At 41.1% G+C, this 20,130-nt stretch overlaps 1 protein-coding gene across 2 annotated transcripts in view; it reads left to right on the top strand.

The window, feature by feature from the left end:
* Positions 1-20,028, top strand: part of kank3 (KN motif and ankyrin repeat domains 3) — a 31,329-nt gene extending 11,301 nt beyond the window's left edge. Inside the window, exons 2-12 of one of the 2 annotated variants that reach the window (XM_051376904.1) lie at positions 6,990-7,064; positions 8,552-8,636; positions 9,652-11,430; positions 11,923-12,025; positions 12,208-12,441; positions 12,697-12,787; positions 13,283-13,502; positions 14,202-14,344; positions 16,694-16,894; positions 18,488-18,589; positions 19,323-20,028. In XM_051376904.1, the coding sequence (XP_051232864.1) occupies positions 8,600-8,636; positions 9,652-11,430; positions 11,923-12,025; positions 12,208-12,441; positions 12,697-12,787; positions 13,283-13,502; positions 14,202-14,344; positions 16,694-16,894; positions 18,488-18,589; positions 19,323-19,385 (2,973 nt within the window). In that variant the 5' untranslated portion in view covers positions 6,990-7,064; positions 8,552-8,599 and the 3' untranslated portion in view covers positions 19,386-20,028. Of the gene's footprint in view, positions 1-6,989; positions 7,065-8,547; positions 8,637-9,651; positions 11,431-11,922; positions 12,026-12,207; positions 12,442-12,696; positions 12,788-13,282; positions 13,503-14,201; positions 14,345-16,693; positions 16,895-18,487; positions 18,590-19,322 lie in introns of both variants that reach the window. The other variant, XM_051376903.1, reaches the window with a different exon arrangement.
* The last annotated feature ends 102 nt before the right edge of the window (positions 20,029-20,130 follow it).

Below are 20,130 nucleotides of genomic sequence, written 5' to 3'. Positions count from 1 at the left end.
TGTGACGTCAGTGTGTGAGTTATGTTGAGGAGATGGGAGACAGGAAATGGTGCCTGTTGGCAGAATCCTGTATGTAGAGGTGACAGAGTGTTACTGTGTGTGTGTGTGTGTGTGTGTGTGTGTGTGTGTGCGAGCTTTTAGCACATACAAACACTTAAACACTTGAGTCTTCTGATAAGACGTTATCTAACCTCAGTGTGATGCATCATGTGATTTCGGCCTCGGTGCTGTTATTGGCTGCAGGATGCTGCACTGTGTGTGTGTGTGTGTGTGTGTGTGTGTGTGTGTGGGGGGGGGTGTTTGTGTCACACTGGCTCTATTTGTTCAGCTCTCAGTTTCTGCTTGTCCTCTCTCCGGTGTTTTCCTGCTGCCTTCAGGAAGCAGCTTTCAGGACGGCCCGATGGGTTTCCTGGCAGGACCCTCCTCCCTCCCCAGTTCCTACTGGGAGACAATGGGAGGTCTCCCACAGGGGCATGAAGGGGTTGTGTGTGTGTGTGTGCGTGTGTGTGTGTTAGTAGCAATGAGAGGGATTTATTGGGGGAGTAGTGGGCTTCCCTTCAGGAAACTGCAGATTTATCCCAGCAGCAGAGGCCCTCTTTTGTTGTGTGTGTGTGTGTGTGTGTGTGTGTGTGTGTGTGTGTGTGTGTACTTGTATTTATGTGTCTGTTAGGCCCAAATGTCCTCGCAAGGATAAAGACATGAAAGACGTCTTCTCCCCGCTTCTACAAGAGATTAAGTTCAGGATTAGCCAGTGGTTTTAGGGTTAATATTTACTGGGATGAGAGTTAAAGTTTGTAAAAAAAAAAGTTACATTTGCGGTGCTAAACTGTTTCCTGTTTCAGAAAGCAACAAACAATAAGGTTCAAAGTTCATTCTTGACACTGAAAACAAAACAATTTCACCTCAGGGTTCATTAAGTAGCTGTTTGGGAGCTTTTGATCATCTAATTATCATATATTATTAATTATATTGTTTCAACTATAAAACGTTTAGCGGAGGAATAAGAGTAGATAGAAAATTAAATTAGTGGATGTCCTTACAAGTATAGTAATGGTAGTGTGTATGTGTGGTATCATACAGGGGTGGAGGCCTGTGTTTGTGGTTCGTATGTGTGTCGTTTGTGTGTCTGTGTGTGTGCAGATTTCTGAATGGGGTTTTTTTTTATGTTAAACAGTCGGAGAGTAAAAGTAGCGAGGATGTTCCCTTTCACTCCCTCCCCTCCTCATCTGTCAGACCCAGTCTCTTTCTTTCTCTGGCTCCTCTTCTTGGGAAAAGGGTGGCGTGGGGATGAGGTCACCGTTTCAAAACATGGCCCCGAGCCTCGACAACCAGCACAACATTTCCTCTTCCATGAAGCGGACCGAACGCAGGACAACCCCGGTGTTCACCCTGCTTCATTAATAACACGTCCGTGAGTCTGCTCTGAGACGGCGTGGTGCCTCTCCCTATCGTCACATGTTCCTACTGAACCAGAGAGGGGAAAAAACTGTACCAATGATAAAATGTTCTGTATTTGCCACTGAGGTATTAATCCATCTCAGTTATTTTTTTATAGAAATAAATGTGTGTGGTACTCTTAAATCTGCTCCAACAGTTCTCGGTCGAGTTCATTAAATCTTAGATGAGACAAGCAGACAGAGACCACATGCAGGGCTGTTCTGGTTTCTAGCTCTGACTACTCGAAGGGTAACTTCATTATTTTTCAATGTTGTTGTTTTTTGTGTGTCAAAGTGACAAATGGGGACAACAAGTTTTAAATTTGGTCCAGTTTTAAATGAGAGCGCTGAAGTCTGCAGGCACAAAACAGGCTACAATGCAATCCTTACAGGCAGTTGTGCACCGTCAAGACGTCCATTAAAAGTTCTTGTTTTTGCTTCTGACCAGCTCAGATTGTTATTATGAGTGTCCGACAACACAACTCAACAGAGAAATGAAACGTTTTCTGTTCCTTTCACTGGATCTGCTGTGTGCCTACTCAGGTCTCGCTCAAGGAGAAGTCTTGTTCTGAAATCTCGGGGGGGAGGTGAGGTGACTTTTTCACAGCTTTTTGTTGTGTTGGAGTACAGAAAGAACAGCTTAGTGTTAAGATTTTCAATGTCTTTGCTGAATATTTTACTCATTTGGATGAGGCCTTTGAATTTGATGGCTGCCCGTAAGAGGTATATGTATATGGAGAGAGGGGGGTACCAGGCAGTGGAGGATGATTTTTCTGTAGGGTCCTTCCCATAATGTAGTCAGATGCTTTTAATAACAGTGTGAGGCAGTCAGTGGCAAAAACAAGCACTTTTTATTGGACATATTTTGACGGTGCAAAATTGTTTGCAAGGATTGTGACCCGTTTTGAGGCTGCAGCGGTCTCACTCAGAACTGGACCAAAAACAATGAAATTATTACCCAAACTGTTCGTTCGTGGTAAACATCCATCCGGTTTACAGATTTAAAAATGTATTAAGTTACTGAACATCCGTCATCATGCACGCCCAGTTGTGCTGTCTCTAACCAACACTTCAGGTGTGCTCACTTTGTGTTAAACCTCCAGATCACAATCAACAATGTTCATCAAGACTTATTTTGGTGAGTTTTCTTTTGCAAATAGTTAAAAGGAAAATAAAAATGTCCTTTTTAAAAGACAACTGAAGGACTGTCAAACATAATATTAATTAATTGTTCCTTTTATTATTGAAAACTTTATTATTATTTGTTGACAGATTTCACATTGTTGCCTGTGCAATTAATACGAAATTAATTCATTATAAGTTTACCAATTGAACACTGTCTCTATTTTCTCTTTGATTGGACCAAATTAAGTCATTCTTTCGAGGAAATGCCAAAAATACTTCATGTAGGAGCGATGTATTGATCCGTGTTGTGTTCCTCCAAGCCACCGGGGGCTCAGATTATGTTGCTGTATTTTAGTTTTATTGGTTTTGTGTTACTTATTGGAAGTCAATCAACGGACTGAGGAGAACACATCTCAATAAACGTCCTAATCTGCAAAGTTTGGGTTTAGCAGCTAAAGTATAGAACATAGTCACTACACTGCACTTGTCCTTTAACCAATGAAAATAGATGTAGAGCCTTCTTGGATCACAATGAACAAACTACAGTACGTGGGCTTTTCTATAATATGTTTTCTTCTTAGTTACGTTCTCTAGGAGTATTTATTCCACCTCGTTTCCCAGAGCTCTGACTTTATTTAACACTTTTGGGTGTGAGCTGCTGCAGTTATAATTGCAGCGTTGCATTAAAACTGAATGAAGAATGTGTAGCCTTGGAAACAGAGACGTCTCAGGGTGTTCGAGTCTGAGCAACGATGATGTTTATCTGTTCACAATAGAACCTCTTTAAGCGTTTACTAAATTAAGTTGGTATGTCCACATTGTGTTCACTGAAATTTGTTTCTGTGAACATTGTCTTTGTCTGACTGCAGGATCATGTGACTGTGTGTGTGTGTGTGTGCTCATATGTTTGTGTTTATTCAGGTTTCGCAAGTCTGCAGTGTGTTTCTGTTACGGGTGTGTGTGTGTGTGTGTGTGTGCGTGCACTCATGTATATGCGTTTATGGGCATTTTTGTAATTTTGTTTGTGGCTTGTGCAAGTGTCATTATGAGTACTGGCACTCGGTAGTGTGTGTGTGTGTGTGTGTGTGTTTGAGAGAGGCTCGACAACGTGGCTCTCAGCTGGTCAGGACTCGGGGTGTAGAGGGAAGGAATGCAACTTCTCTGTAATTTGCTGTCTGTCATCAAATCAGAGAGAAAAACAGCAATACTTGAGAGGAGCTGGGGGAAGAGTGTGTGTGTTGTGTGTGTGTGTGTGTGTGTGTGTGTGTGTGGGGTGGGTGAGAGGATAAATTAGTCATGTGAGGAGGGTAGAGATGAAGGGTGGAAAGGAGGAGGGGAGTAAGAAACAAAGAAAGAAAGCAGAAAAGCAGTAAGATATGGAGTGGAAATTGAAGAATGAAAGAAGAGAAATAAAGAAGTAGAGTAGAGAGAGGAGACGAATAAAACTTAACAATCCAGTTTAATGAATAATGTTCTACAGAAATTAATATTGGAGCATTTGATAAGTTATTGGTAGTAAAACGCTGCAGTTTATGGTGTGGTTTCTGATTTCTTTGCTCCTGAGGGAGACAAACTGAAGTGGATAATTGTCTTCAAACAAGAAAAGCTTATGATACTACCTCATGAGACTAATGTCATCAGTCTATTTCTGTTAAACCATCAATAAAAAAACAAAACAGGCACATTGTAACGAATGGTTTCGCTTCTGAGCATGTCCATTGCACATCTCCGTTCAAAATAATGTATTTATGCAACATCTGATCTGTCCCTTAGTCAGCATGGAGCTTCCCAACACCTGAACCTTTAAGAACCTATAAGTTTTTCGTCCTATGTTCTTCCTCGTTTCCACTGTGTTGTTCTGTCAGATTATGGGTTTCGAATTAGCTCATGATCAATAACAAAATGTAGTTCCAAAAAAGAAACTGGAAACTGAAGTAGAACCTGTGACGATTGTTAATTTCCTGCAGTAGAAAAGTCCTAAAACTTCAACTGGACTTTTTATTCAGATTCTATCATTGGTTAATCTAATGTTTTTACACTAGTCTGCTTGGTAGAGGAGGAACTATATATGTTTGTTGATCTTATAACAACATGTTTATGCAGGTTTAAAAGATTCCACCTGAAGCGGAGAAGTCAGTTGTGTCCAAGTATGATCGTTCCCAAACCTCCGGCATTTCTCATCTGACTGCGTACGAGTTATTAGCTCTGATGATCCGCAGCATGTCATCATCACGTCTGTTTGGCATTCTTTATAATGTTAAATTTAGTGTCGCTATCAAAATATGAATGACGTAGTGCCTAGCAAGTGCCTGCACACAGTCAGAATTGTTGATGTGTGGAAAACATGGCGCCCTGTGTTTCTGAGCGCCAGTTACGATGATGTCACATCAAAACTCTGCTCTTTGTTTTGAGCTTAAAGACGCATACTTTGTTGTCATTGATACAAAACATATCACAGCTCCACTGGAACTGTACAAAGCCTACTTAATACAAGTTAATTTGGATAAGGTACCATCAAAATTACCTGTACTTTACAGAAATGGCAGCGTAATCCAACCTACCTATTGCAGGAGAGTGCAGACAGTGAACTCAAGTTGCATAAACTGAAGTCAGATATGTTTCAACTTCAAAATCTTTCTCTAATTCCAACCAGGCAGGATTACATGTTGCTAAAATTGCCCAATAAACAAACCTTTTGAGTCACGTGACTTGTTTATAAGCTCTGGTTAGCTTGTATTGGATCCTAAACAAACCCAATACGAAAGCTCAAAGTACAATAAATTACCTCTCTCTGGTTTGGACCAAAGTAAACCAACGAGGTGAGGTCACATCTCTGAAAACCTTATTTAGTTTGTGTGTGTGTGTGTGTGTGTGTGTGTGGTTGGTTTAGACACTGCAGCATCATGTTTACGGCGGTTCGACCTGATAGTGGAACCTGACAGTAACACTGAGGAGAAACAGAGCTGTGGCTGATAAGAAGACACTGAGCAGAAGTCGTTATCAGTTAGAGAAGATTCTTTCTTTTTGTTTGTATTGTAATGACTCCACTGTCCATAATGACCCATGATATAATTTAATTCTGTCTGTCTGAATGTTGTGGTCTTTACTTTGACAATAAACTGTCTGTCTGAGCTGACAGATGATGTGTGTGTTTATAGGTTATCAGTAGTCAGTCAGCTAGAAGGACGACCTGCGTGTTGCAACAGCATGTGTTAGGAATGTGCCCGAGGCTGCTGGAAAACAGATCTGTGTGTGTGCTGGTACAAGAGTGTGTATGTTTGAAACAAATTGAATGACTGTGCTTGTGTGTGTGGGGGGTACAAGTTACTGTATTTTCATATTTCATATAAACCAGTTTGTGTAGTTTTGTGTTGTACAAATCTTTCTTTTTGTTTCTAAGAATAAACTGAGATTTGCACTCAAAGTATTTTCATCAAAACTAACACAAACCCACGAATGTAGAGAGCAATAAGACAGCCTATAATTTTCTTTGTAAACACACACCTGCGTTGGTGAGGTTTGTGGTGGTGCAGATGGATAGACACCTTGTCACAGTGTTATCCAGCATTTACCACCCTCAAATGGGAACATCCTGGCTTCTCAGGTCATGTGATCCCACATCTTCTATGGTCTTCCAAATGTTTCTCTTCATCTAATTAGTTCCTCCAGGACGTTGCAAGATTGCGATCGAAAAAATGAATGGAAATTCAATCACTTCAATCAATCCCTGTGAAACCCCCGTTTGGCGCAACCTTGCAACGTTGTCCAATAACCGTAACTTTTCTACAGATTTGACCAATCATAACAGTCCCCCGTGCAAAGCGCTGAGCCCTACGTCACCAAACTCAATTCTGAATGCAACAAGTTGCCTTTGATGGTTAATGATGATGAAATAGTTTTGCAATTTTCTGGAAAGATTGATGGTGAAGTAACAAAAGCCTCCCAGATTCACTCTGTTGGTGTCTGCAGGTAGATGACAAATTGTGACAAATGTATACAGATCACCAGAAGGTGTAGAGCCACAACAAGCCTCCAGATGAGCTTCAGTGCACCTTTTGTAAGGAGTGTGAAACTCCACTGGAGGGACTCTTACACAAAATATTCAGTGTGTATTCAGTGTTTTGATGATTGGGGTTGTGTGTTTGCATATCAGTCCCACATGTTCAACTGGTTTGAGGTTTGGTAACTGAACGCCAAAGCGTAGGACTCTCATTTTCAAACCATTCAGTGCACTGGTGTCCTCTGTATGGAAGTATCTGCATCCATTGTGTTTGTAGCTTGTCTGTAAGTTAATATGTTGTACAGTACTGTTGATGTGCCGTGCTGCAGTATCTTTTGTGCTATAGTAAACCATATGTCACTGCACTGTGATGTGTTTTTAAGTGTTAATACGGTTCTGATGGTCTACTGTATGTCTCTCTTTCTCAGGGCTGTGTGGAGCAGGGAGGAGGGAACCAGCCTGACGTCCAGCTGCATGAATCACTAACTGAGCGGCTGAGAGAGGTAACCTCTTCAACACAAACAGCGTTCATTGTACTGTTCTGAAGTTAGTCATTTTCAAGTTAGTGCTTCCTTCTTGTTATTGTAACTGTTATACAATTATCCAGAGCATCAAGTATCCAGTTTATGCAGTCTTCCTAAAATGCATGAAGTGTTTTATATTTCCTGTCTTTTTTGGAACAAACAGAAGAACCAGGTTGTTAATATGAGCAGCTAAAGCTACAATGGCTGAACAAAGAAAAACCCTCAAGTTTCGTTTATTCTGTTGAGACATTTTGAACAGATCATGTTCGACTATTAAAGATGATGAATGACAGAAAAAGCTTCAGTCCCTGTCAGACTTTTATGACTCGATTCCTAAGGTGAAAAGGCAGACAGGAAATTGGAGAGACAGAGGGGTATGTCATGTACTCGTAGCCGGCTGGAATCAATCCAGCGACCGCTGCGACCAAGCAGCCATTTGGCAGGCACTGTAACCATTCAGCTACCAAGGTGCTCCTCATTTGGCTGACCATTCACTCCCCTTACAGTGTCTCTGTCCGTGTCTGAATAAATAGACATGATGTCCAAAGGAAATAATAGATTTCCCAGTGAAGTGGTTTGTATGGCAGGCTTTAGTGGTCTTGTGGTGAGAGGAATCCTGTGGTTTTTCAGTAGAGTTGGATGGTGTGATACTGTTGTTAATGGAGCAGCTGTCTTGTGGTTTTTGGACACTGTTCAGCTCTTTGTTGTTGACTTTGTTCTGAGGTGTTTCCCCTGACGGCAATCATCTCTGTGTCAGAAGTTTCTATAGGAGCACGCTCAAACACAAATGTACCGTTGAATTTTAGGCATGAATCTTTCACTCTTAGTGACTTATAATTAAATGTAAAAGTTCTACCGTATAGATCTCACAGCTTTAGCTTGAAAGTAGAAAACAGACAGGCACCCACACGCGTACACACACACACTCTTTGACAGATGATGTCAGGCTCAACATCCTTCAAACCTCTTCAGAGGAAAGCAAACAAGAGGCTTATTTAACAAAAACCTCTTTATCGCTGAAAGAAAGGAATTCACCTTTTTGAATTCAGTCACAGGCTGTCACATGTGCTAACGAGCCGTAAGAAAACATAAACTTCTTCAGGTATTTCCACACCTTGTAGCAAGTTTACAACCCCTATAAAGAAGCATGTCCGGCATTAAAGTGAGAGCAAGGAGCTAAGTGGGTTGTCAAGAAGTTGTATTCTTTTTGTTCTTTTTGTAAAGCTGTCTCAAAAAACACGTTCATAGGATGGCTAACATTTTGAGCATGTGATTTTAATGCTTACAGAAAGGTTAATAGAAAATCAACACACTTGTCAGTCAGTAGGTAACAAATGAAAGACTTGTGTCAATGTTTCTACCAAACTACTGTGCAGTGTTTTAGAAATTACATCCTGTTCTTTCCTTTTGGTCCAAGCACAGTCATAATGTATGCATTCATGTCACTGTGTGTTTTCTTTAGCCAGGTGTTGATTTGAAGCTGCGTGTGTGCTGAAAGGTCCCAGTCCTTAAAAATGACTCAGTCGGTGCAAGTAAACCCAAAGCTTCCTGGTAAGACTCATATCTCACTCACTCTTGACAATTTGCTTATTTAGGCTACTCTCGCTCTTCTCTCAGTGTACTCTAGTTATTGTTGTAATAAATCAAATAATTAGTTTCAACCTGCCAGTAGTGGGTTTGTGGAGTTCACCACACTAAGCTGGTTCAGATAGTATCGCAATGCTGTTAACCACAAGAAACAAAATATATTAGAAATCGTTTGTCTTCATGTTGCTTGTACTGTAAACGCTACAGATCAGACACCTAAACCAGCTCCAATATGATGACACATTGCAACTTCTTGGTGTATTGACTGTAATAGGTATATTGTGCCAACACAAAGGTTGCTCTATTTTTTTTTTGTGTAGAAGTGATATTTTGTTTAAAAGCAGCAACAAAGAACTTTATTTTTTGTTCATTCTGGCCCCTGTGGACAAAAGTGTTAGTGTTTCCACTGCCTTGTTTAATTGTTTTTAAGGGGAATCCGACTAAATCTGACCTGGTGGCAGGCATTAAGAATAACAATATAGATTATATCTTCTTGCTGATGTTCTGTTTATGTTTGATATGTAGGATATATAAAAGGCATCAGTATTATATTTAGACCGTTTCATAACCAGTTAAAAACTCCTTGTAGTAGGTTTAAGATGTGTCTGTTTATGCAGAATTAATTAAAGGTACCCTGTGGAGTTTGTTGCCATTAGTCGTGTTAAGGTCTTTTTAGAATTTGGTCGCCATTTTTTTTGTATTGTCCATTGTGCATACTCAAGGATGCACATAGAAGCGCTACTACACTGATTGACAGTTGGTGGCAAAGAGAAAAGGAGCGCAGCAATGTGCCAACAAAGGCAACATAAAGTAAACAATAAAAAAAAAAAAAAAATAAAAAAGGCACTTCAACTATTTTGAGATCATAAATACATCAACATGTTTGTTAGACACCACATATGGGCACACTTTGTTTTGGTGAAAAACTCTCCCATCTTTAAGTATGTAGTTGTCCAGTTACATGTCTTTTTCTCTTCAGATCTGGGCTCTCCATTCATCTACTCCAGTCAGGAGGAGGCTGACCAGCCTGGCTCATACTCTGTCCAGACTCCGTATGGTTTCCAGCTGGATCTGGACTTCCTCAAATATGTAGAAGAGATAGAAAGTGGGCACAATCTCCGCCGAGCCCCGGTCAGCTCCCGGCGCTCTGGTCGAGGGGTCAAACTCTCCCAGAGGAGTCCAAGTGTGGGGGGACGTACCAGTGGCTGGACATCCACAGAGTCTCTGGCATCACCGGCCAGTGAGGATGGCAGAGCTCCTCCACCACCGCCACCACGCAACCGCCTTGGGTCAGCACCCTGTGAAGGGCTCTGTCTTTCCCCTGTGACCCTACTAACTGCTTCTCCGCTGTCTGCCGGAGCCAAAGTGCCGCCCCCTCCACCACAACGAAACCCCAGAGTTGAGCGGACTCTTCTAGAAACCAGCCGGCGGCTCCAACAGGAGCAAACCCACCAGCACCAGAATGGTGGGCGCTTCCAGCTCGCAGATCCTCCCAAACAGCTCTTACCCTCTCCCTCTACTCAGCCTCTGCAGACGAGCTGGACTAAACCCAGTCCTCAGACCTCTGGGCTCAGCACTCCAGCTGCTAGCACCACAATGACTCCAATCCCACCCAGCCAGCTGCAGACAGTTAGAGAGCAGATGGCTACAGCCTTGAAACAGCTGAAGGAGATGGAAGAGAGGGTAAAGGGTGTCCCTGCACTTGAGAAAGAAGTGGCCAAGCTTCGTGCAGAGAAAGACATGCTCCTGTTAGCCCTTCAGGAGAAGAAAGTAGCCATGGAGATGGCCGAGCAGAGGCAACCATCCACAGAGTCTTCTACCCAAACCACAGAGACCCTTCAAACGATCCACAGTCGATTGGTTGCACCAACCTCGCCTGGACATAAAGGCCTTGGAAAATCTGGTGAGCTGAAAAGGCTGACTGAGAAATTTGAAGGGAGGGAAGAGAAAGCTACAGAACCTTTATCAAAGGTTTTAGTAAAAGCTCCAGAAAAAGTGGTTGTTGAAAAGAAATCAGTGGCTGTTGGGGACAGCATGCCAATGGATTCTGTTGTTTTCTACTACAGCCAGGGTATGAAAGATGCTTCTGAGGACACCAGGGTAAATGTTTGTGAGAAAGGCACTGGAACAGAGGCGACTCTGGTTCATGAGCAGGGAATACAGGCCAAAGTGGAGACAGAAGAGGCTGAGGTTTGGGTTATGGAGTCGCTACTTGGGCTGACGAGCGAGGCACAGCGGGAGATCGACACCTTACAGGACACCATTAAATTCCAACAGGAGTCCATTGTGGCTCTAGAGGACCGACTCAGTGTGGCTGACAAAGACCTGGTGAGCCTTAAAACCCAAGTGGAGGAGAAAACCTCCAAAGTTACATTTGAGAAGGGGGTTCTTGCAAAACCAGACACAATGGAGGTCCAGGTAGAGACATTGACTCCTGCTTTAAAGCATGCTGCAGTTTTGTGCTGTCCTGAGTTGAGCGATGCATGTGTAGGTGAGAGTTTAACAACAGGTCAGATTGAACAAGGCACCCAGACTGATGCTTTAGTGGAAACAGTAGAACCAGCTCCTGTTGCAGTGGTCAGCACTGGGTGCCAATGGGAGAACTTGTTTGAGGAAAAGGTAGAGGAGCCGAAAGTGCCAAAGAAAAGACAAATGACCATTGCTGACTACAAGGTCTCACCAGACGAAGTGGTCAGTATGGCAGAGAAGAAAGAGGAAGAACAAGGAGTAAAGACTGCACCCAGCAACACCAAGACGGGTGAGAACTGAGTTTTAACTTCATTGTAGGTTTAACAAATGTGGTGGTTCCTTTTTGAATCTTTTTCTTCATAAAATGTATCAAAGTGTAGAAGTCTTTCTTAATAACCTGTGAGCAAAAACATAACAATCATTCATCATTAACAAGTGCATTCTGGGGGTTTATGTTTGGGAAAGAATGGAGAAACTATACACAAGTTCATAATTTATGAATCATTTCAAAGAAGTGAAAGTCTACCTAATATGTAATCTGGTAGTAATTTAAAGAGAAACGAGGAATGTGTTTGAAAGAACTGCATCATTTAAAACTAAATAAATATTAATTAACTTAACACTAACATTTTTTGGTGGACACCTAATATACTGAATTATATGCTTGCTTGTTGGCACTAGTACCTAATTGATATGAAATATTTTCCCTGAAAAAGGACATAATAATACTGTACTTTGTTTGAACTGTTGTTTCACCCATCTGCTTCCTTCATGGTAAAAGGTATGCTGAAATCAATCATGAAGAGGAAGGATGGGAGTAACTCAGGCGAGAATCGCACCACTGGCAAGAAGAGCCTGCAGTTCGTTGGCATCCTAAATGGAGGGTGGGTAACATGAAACTTAATTTTATTTTTTACCACAGTAAAAATAAAGTAATGTCGGCAGATGGTCGACAGGTTGAAAATAACACTTTGAGCAGGTCACAGATTTGACAAGTAAGAAACAAAAGCCTTTTTCCTAGTGCCTAAAATGTGAACTCCATAAGTTGCAAATATTTGTCTCCCAGGTATGAATCTACATCCAGTGAAGAAGAAGAGGAGGAGGATGAAGAAGAGGAAGAAGATGGGAGTTCTTCTGCAGAAAGTGGAGAAGGCGAGTGCTTGGACAGCACAGAGGAGGATGAGGCGGCTCTTGAGGAAGAAACATCTGAAGAGGAAAGAAATGTCAACCTGGACGAGAGTGACACAGATGAGGAAACCCTGAGAGCCACAAATTATTCATCTGATGCTGTGAAAGAGAAGTAAGTCATTACTTTGTATGAGTTAAACATAAGTTGATTTATTGATTAATGCAGTTTCTGGACTTCACAGACGATGTGTTAATGTAGTTTCCTGATTAAAATGTAGTGCTGTGAATGAATCATGTTGCATGACAAAGAAAAAGTGTAAATATACATACATTGCATAAACACGTTGTAAAATCCACATACAATTGAAATACAGTACAGAAAATAGTATTTTTGTTTTTGTGTCAACTTCACACATTGTTGTTACAGATTTGAGCTGAGCTCAAAAATGCGTGAAGCCTGCCTTATCTTGAAGAACCACCTGAACGATGACATCAAAACACTGAAGAGTAAGGAAGTGGTGCGTCCCTGCATGCTTCTTTAAAACACTTTTATTTTACTGAGTTTAACATTTAACTTTGTAACTTCATTATTGAAGTAATGCAAAATTGTAATTACTTATAGATGTTTAAAGCTGTGGGACTGTATTTTATTGTTTAGGGATAGTTTTGGCAATTAATCACAAACAATAGGCTTGTCATGTAACAATAACAGTGCAGTCTAGACTGAGAAAAGGCTCAGGAACTGCATCATTGTTGGGTTTAACAACAGATGCTATTACGGACTTCCCTTGACATTCACATGGAATGTCAGACTGCTATAAACTAATACTGTTTGACTTTGCCAAAATACACTGTCCAGACAAGTGTTTTTAACTTCCTGAGAAACTACCACTAGTAAAATACAACTTTATTATGATCTAATGCAGAGATAGATATGCTTCAGGTGCTGTTTTGCTCACTCATTTACAAAGTATACTTGTAGATAATATATGGCTTCCCACCCTCACCTTTAGCTCTCCAGCACCCACACTGTCCAGCTCGAGTGGTTCCGCATCTCTAGTGCCAAGATGGCTCAGCCTTCACGGGTCTCGGACTACCTGATGGCATTCTCTGAGGTGTCATCAGTGTTACTGGAACACGTAGTCAACATGACCGACGGCAACGGCAACACGGCTCTCCACTACAGTGTCTCCCACTCTAACTTCGGTGTGGTGGGGCTGTTGCTGGATACAGGTCAGTGACCGTCTGAGAATAACCAACACTACACTATTGAATGTTGCTGTACAGGCTAAAACGATAATCCACTTAGTAATCCAAACAATTATTTTCGAAGGGTCCAACTGCAGCTCAAGTGGTGTTAACCTAAAAATAGCTAAATATATATTTTTTGTCAAGTGTAAGGTGTGATAGAAATACTATGTTAAATTACCTAAAAAATAATACAACATGGTTGACGTTAGCGATACCAGACGATTTGAGATCACAGTGTCGACCACTCGTCTGGAGATTTCTAAATCTAAAGTAGTTGCTTGGGGGGCAACATCAACTTCAAAGACATGCCTTACCTTAAACAACGTTCTTCCCCTCATTCAAACTGGAGATATAGCGAATAACTTTGTAACACGGAGAGGTTTTAACAAAAGTTAGGAGAAAGTCAATCAATCGAGCAAAGCATTTAAAGATTGGCTTGTGAGTCTAACATTACATAAAGTAAATCGAAACTATCTCGAAATCTAAAATCTAAAACAGTTTCAACAAAAATGAAACATTATAACCTCCATGAAGGGATTTATTGCAGGACTGTTGCATTAAGGCCTGAATAGACCCCCAAACGGACACCTATGCAGACAGAAAGGCTGGGGTGGAAAACATTATCTGTGCACTTGTGTATATGCTTAAATACACAGTAATGAAAACGTGTGCTTCCTACAGGTGTGTGCAGTGTTGATAAGCAGAACAAGGCGGGCTACACGGCCATCATGCTGGCTGCTCTCTCTACTGTGAAGGAGGAGGATGACATGGCTGTGGTCAAGAAGCTCTTCGGTCAGGGCAACGTTAACGCCAAGGCCAGCCAGGCAAGTCTGAATCGGTTCATCACAGTTCACAGAGATCTTGTGCCAGAAACAGCACTCGTGTTATTTACTCCTGAAGTACTGCTTGTAGGCACTTTCTGTAAGTCTATCCATATTTCCTACAGTCCTGCACTCATTCTTGTCACGTGTATCATTTCTGGTATGTAGGTCTTTCTTTAAAAAAAAAAAAATTCTCACAATAACTTAAGTTAATACACAAAGAAAAAAATGATCACCTGAGAAATGTGATTGACCAACATCTGTCAATAAAACGAACACAAAGAGCTACTGTGAATCTGTAGTCAGCTCCATCAGCCAGAAGCATTTTATAATTAGAGAGTCAATCCTGGCTCAGCTGACTTTGTTCAAGGAATTAAATCTGATTGGACGCATTAAACTGTTAACGTGGATATAAAACCACTACACGTTACAGCCATATTACAGTGAGGTGAACGAGTCACTAATTTGATCTGATAATAGCGTTACACTGGAAACCGTTTAATCTAAACTTGGGGTTTTCCCTGCTGGTTTTGTGTGTGTGTCAAATGTTTTTGTGTTTGAATGTTAACAGTTTAAGTCAAAGAAGTTCAATATATGACTTTACTTGTTAGAGTAGTTAAAACAAAAACTAGTTATGAATGAATGAATGAATGAATGAATGAATGAATGAATGAATGAATGAATGAATGAATGAATGGGGGGGGGTGTTAAGGGCATTTCCTGTGTTGTAATGAAGCATTACATTCACAGCTAGATGAATAATTGGTTATAGGTTAGATTGGGTTAACAAAATGTGTAGCCTTCCAGGTCATTCGTGAGAATCTATTGACTTTTGAGTGGTTTTATCTCTTTGCTTGATCTAATCAGGTTGTGTAGTGTGTGTGTGTGCGTGCGTGTTTGGACACAGCGCCTGACAGACTCACACTGCCAAGTCATAGGACTCTGAATTTATAGCATCACTGGCTATAAATCCAATTACTGGCGCTTGTTATTGTTGCTGTGGGTAACAACAAGAGGCACGCAATGCAAATTTAGAGTCAGGAATTTAAGTCATACTATTCTCTGCTGTGTTTTAATTTAAGCTTTTGGACTGTGGAGTTATGTGCTGAATGACATTTTGAAATTTAAAGCAAACTCTGGTATCATGACACTACTCTAGAGAATTCATACTTTTTATCTGGATATCCTGTCTAGATAGGGAAAAACACATGTTAATACAAGGTGTAAATGCACCTGAATGCATTGTTTGGATGCAATCAGACCACCTCCAGAAGTGTGATCGGATCTCAGCCAGGTGTAAATGTAATCTGTACAATGTGATCACATTCTTAAGAAAAAAAATCTGCCCATCGAGTTGAAAGGTCAGCTAACTCGAGCTGCCCAGTAAAACCTACAAGTACTGAAGAAAGTTTTTTTTTCCCTCTGTGAAATAAAAATGAATGTCTGTGTGTCTGTGGCATTGCTTTCCTTGAACTGGTCCGCCAGCCACATTTCATTGGAGGGTTCAAATTCTAAATGCCTAAATTTATCCACAATTGTTTTTTTTTCTTTTTAGTAGTAGTGTCCCGTTGCAAACCATCCAATTTTGTACATGCAAAAATGACCACTGTGGGACCTGACAGTGATGATATACAATGATACTGCTTAGTGTCTAATACTCAATTCACCACCCAACCACTGAGTCTGTCTCTTATTCAGGGAGTTGTGACTGTATAAACAAGCGATGTATGATTTTGATTACAGCCCAGGTGTAAATGAGGCCTGCGTTCACACCGACAGACAAAGAGTAGACAGTGTTTGGCCACAAGCGCTGGAAGCGATCTCCACTCCTCTTGTGAGGTTGAGTAGTAAACAGCTCCAAGCTTCTGTTTCCATGTGAATCAAAAACAAATTTGATTGCCTCTCACTTGCATGCCATCAGAATACATCTGTGTAAAGCTGAGGCTGTTTTCTGTAGTGCTGCTGGGCACATTTTTAAAAGCTCTGTAGCTCAGTGGGTGGTGCCTGGCTGCTATGCTAGGTCCCTTCACAATGAATAGCATCCTATCAGACAAGTAAAATGTAGGTTAAGTAAAAAAATATTGTTGCTTGATAAGTGAAAGTGCGCTTAAGTTACAACAGTTTCAGTGTGTGCTTAGCTAACTTGCACAAACTTTACCTTTTTTATAGTTAATCTTTAGTTAAAGTCAACAATTTCCTCATTCACATTACTTCAGATAGCATAACAATAGGATTTGTATCAGTAAGTCAGTGTTGTGAGGAGGTATTTATGTAAATCTATAAATGTTCTCATCAATGTGTTCTCTTATTCTCTTCGGAAGAAATTACATTTCTGATTCTTTACCTTTGCAGGCGGGCCAGACAGCGTTGATGCTAGCTGTTAGCCACGGTCGGCAGGAGATGGTGCGGGCACTACTGGAGTGTGGCGCCGACGTCAACGTGCAGGACGACGAGGGATCCACGGCTCTGATGTGTGCTAGTGAACATGGCCGTGCTGAGATCGTCAAACTGCTCCTGGAGCAGCCTGGTTGCGACATATCCATTGTTGATAATGTAAGGCATTTATTCAGCTGAGGGAAACTTTCAGTAACTTACCCCTGAGCTTACAGATCAAGCCAGCTGTCGGATCTCTGAATGCTGAAAACATCTGAACGCTTTCTCGTCTGGGATTCAGCTTAATCTCTGCTCAGGAAACGGCTCCTCATGGGAAATCGGTCCATGCAGTTTCCTCTCCTTGTCACCTTTTTTTTTTTTTTTTAATCCTTCTCTTCATTCGTGGGTTTTCTTCATTAGCAAGACAGGCTGAGAGCTTAAGAGTCACGATCAGATTAGTTTCATCTGCCTTGTACTGAAATCAGTGCTTTTTACAGGAAACACAATCACTGGGCTACTCACAAGCCCCCGGGGGATGAATTAAAAAGCCACAACTTCTCTGTTCAAAACCGCAGACTTGCAGATTTCAGACACAATGCCCTGCAGGCTCTTGCATGAGTCCTCTGCATACCTCACAACATGACCCATACACAAGTCAGCAGTAACTGTTCATAGGTGGGAAAAGTCAATCAGTGATTACTTCTAGACTATACAAGACTGACCATTTTGCCAACACATTTATTTATATCCCCTACCAAATTTCAGCAGGAACATTTACTTTTCTCAACAATCTGAACCTGAAACAAAACTTTTCTGAACTTTTCTCATCGCTGCTTGTGACATTTCTCACTCCGCTTTTTTTTGGGGTTAATCCGCACAGCCGTGTGTTTTAAAGTGATTTTACAGAGGATTGGTCTGGATGCTTGAAGAGAGGCCAGGCAGACAGATATTTGAGCATTCACATCTGTGCCAGAATGAGTTGGCCATTCAGTGCAGGCAGCTCCTGGATTGTGTTTCAGTGCAGCACAGCTGGACCAAGGGATGGACCGGGTGGGGGGGATGGAAAAACATTTGGAAAAGCCCCCACCTCTCCTGTCCTGTGAACACACAGAACAGCATGACAAACCATGATTGTAAGACAGTTATATGTACAGGGCTGCTGGTCAGATTTTCACTTTAACTAGAGGTTTAAGGGTGTAGTATGCTCTGGGAATTAGCTTAATACTGTCTAATTATATCTGCGCCTTAGTCCGAACAACCCTTTTCGATAAAGTTCTAGTAGATAAAGGAGTAGTTTATTTTTTTAAACTTGTGACTAAGATATGGACTGAGTGGGACATTGTACAGTGGAAAAATAAAAACAATGTATTCACAGTAATGAAAATGTGACTCTAAACCGAGTTACCAAATGGTGTTTTTGTTATACTTTTGTGAAGAACCTTAGTGACATATTTGATGTAATAGCAGGGACAGTACAATTACGAAAACAAAGAAATACTTCAGATGCCGGGCGGATGAATGTTCAGGTCGCTTACTAGCCAATCAAGGATGCATGACAGTGACTTGACTGGACGAGTTGCCCCAACATCCATCACAAGAGTGATGTAAAGCATCCACACAGGGGTATAGTCTTGTAGTACAGAGCATATTGAAACAGTTGGAAAAAGGAGCAACTGTGTATAATGACGATTACCTGGTCCATGTCAAATTGTAAAGCCCTCTGTTCTAGTTAAAAAGGGTCAATGAACTCACTTTTACTCTTTCTGTCTGTAGGATGGCAGCAATGCTCTGTCAATCGCACTGGAGGCGTCTCACAACGACACAGCTGTGCTGCTCTACGCCCATATGAACTATGCCAAGACCCAGCCTGCTGTGGTGAGTCTACCCTCCCACCCACCTCCTCTTTTGTGGGTAGTCACATGTGAATTATGACAGTTATGAATACAATTTGGCTTAAAACAAAGACAAAAACCAGTCTCAAGTAGACCTCCCTTATAGCAAAGTCACCTTTAATGCAGACTTGGCTCTGTTTTCATCATGTTTAACAGCCTGCAAAGAAAGAATAAACAAAAACATTTGGAGTTTACAAAAACACTACAAAGTAATTTTGGTGTCACAAGCTGAGAGGTCTGAAAGCCACCAGCTTTAAAATCTGCTGAGAAATGGCATGGAAGCAGGCTGAAGTCTGTGCAGGTCACATTCAACAACATAACTGTACAGTGAGCAATGTCTCTTGTATTTAAAGTGGGCAGGATCAGTTCCACAGCAGCACCAAGCTTCGGTTTGGGTGTGGGCAGAACTGACTGAAGGTGCAATGCTGCCCCCTATAGGTGTTAACAAGTTCCTGTGTATTCTGATGGAGGACATAATAGCAAAAACATTGCCATTAAATGAATCCAAAATTATAAAGTAAATATAATTCAATTAACATACCAATAATAGTTATAAAGAAACAACTGTGCTTAATATGTTGTTCCATTCAGTGATGTCCGAGTGGTGTTTTGCTTGATTTTAATGGCTCTAAACTCATCAAACTATTAAAAAGATACAATTATTTGTTCTTTAAATATAATTAAGTCCACCTTGTTCTTCACATTGTGTCATTCAGGGGAGTCCGAAGGCCCAGCCGATGAGCCCCACCAGCCCCCACAAACCCTGGCCTTCAGACTGACAAACATCAGTTCGACCTCACGTATGAGGACAGACCAGCAAACATAACTGGATCTGAGCTGTGAAAAGCTCCACTGGAATTTACTTAAATATATATGTATTTATATATTGCCATATGTCCTGCATTTATAAGTATTGTTGATATGAGAATATTATTTTTCCATAAAAGTCGTGAATAGTTCTATTATATACCTGACTAATATGAGCTCCTAGCATGTCTACATTTGGTCTGCAGCACGTTTTTTCAGGAGATGAGACCTTACATTTATTATTTGCACTCCACTAATAATTTACTGTTAAGGGCACCACACACTGATGGTATATGATGCATGTTAAAAAAAAACGTATAGCAAATCCCAGTGTTGGCGCTGAAGAAAATGTATCATACTGGCACATCCTGGCTACTCTACCTTGACTACTTCTGTCTGCATGTGCGCCGTGTACTACGGACATCAAATGACATGACACAGTGCATGTGTGTTGCCCTTAAGTTTTCCCCTTTCTGTCCTGCCTTGGTTAACTGATCTGTGAACCTCTTTACCTTCATAGTCTGCACTAACTGTCTGTGCATTGTATGTCCATATAAATATATACATAAGTATATATACTGTATATTCATGTCTGAAATAAACATATTTACATTAGTGTATGAAGAGTAATTGTTTATGCACAAACATTTTTTTTTTTTTTTTTTTAAATGATGAACAGCAGTTGGAGGTTGTGGAGTTCAGAAAGACCATCTCTTC

The sequence above is a fragment of the Dicentrarchus labrax genome, unplaced genomic scaffold (assembly GCF_905237075.1).
Source record: "Dicentrarchus labrax unplaced genomic scaffold, dlabrax2021, whole genome shotgun sequence".
Taxonomy (NCBI): domain Eukaryota; kingdom Metazoa; phylum Chordata; class Actinopteri; family Moronidae; genus Dicentrarchus; species Dicentrarchus labrax.
The sequence above is the reverse complement of the archived record's forward strand: the minus strand, read 5'-3'. Positions and strand labels throughout refer to the sequence as shown.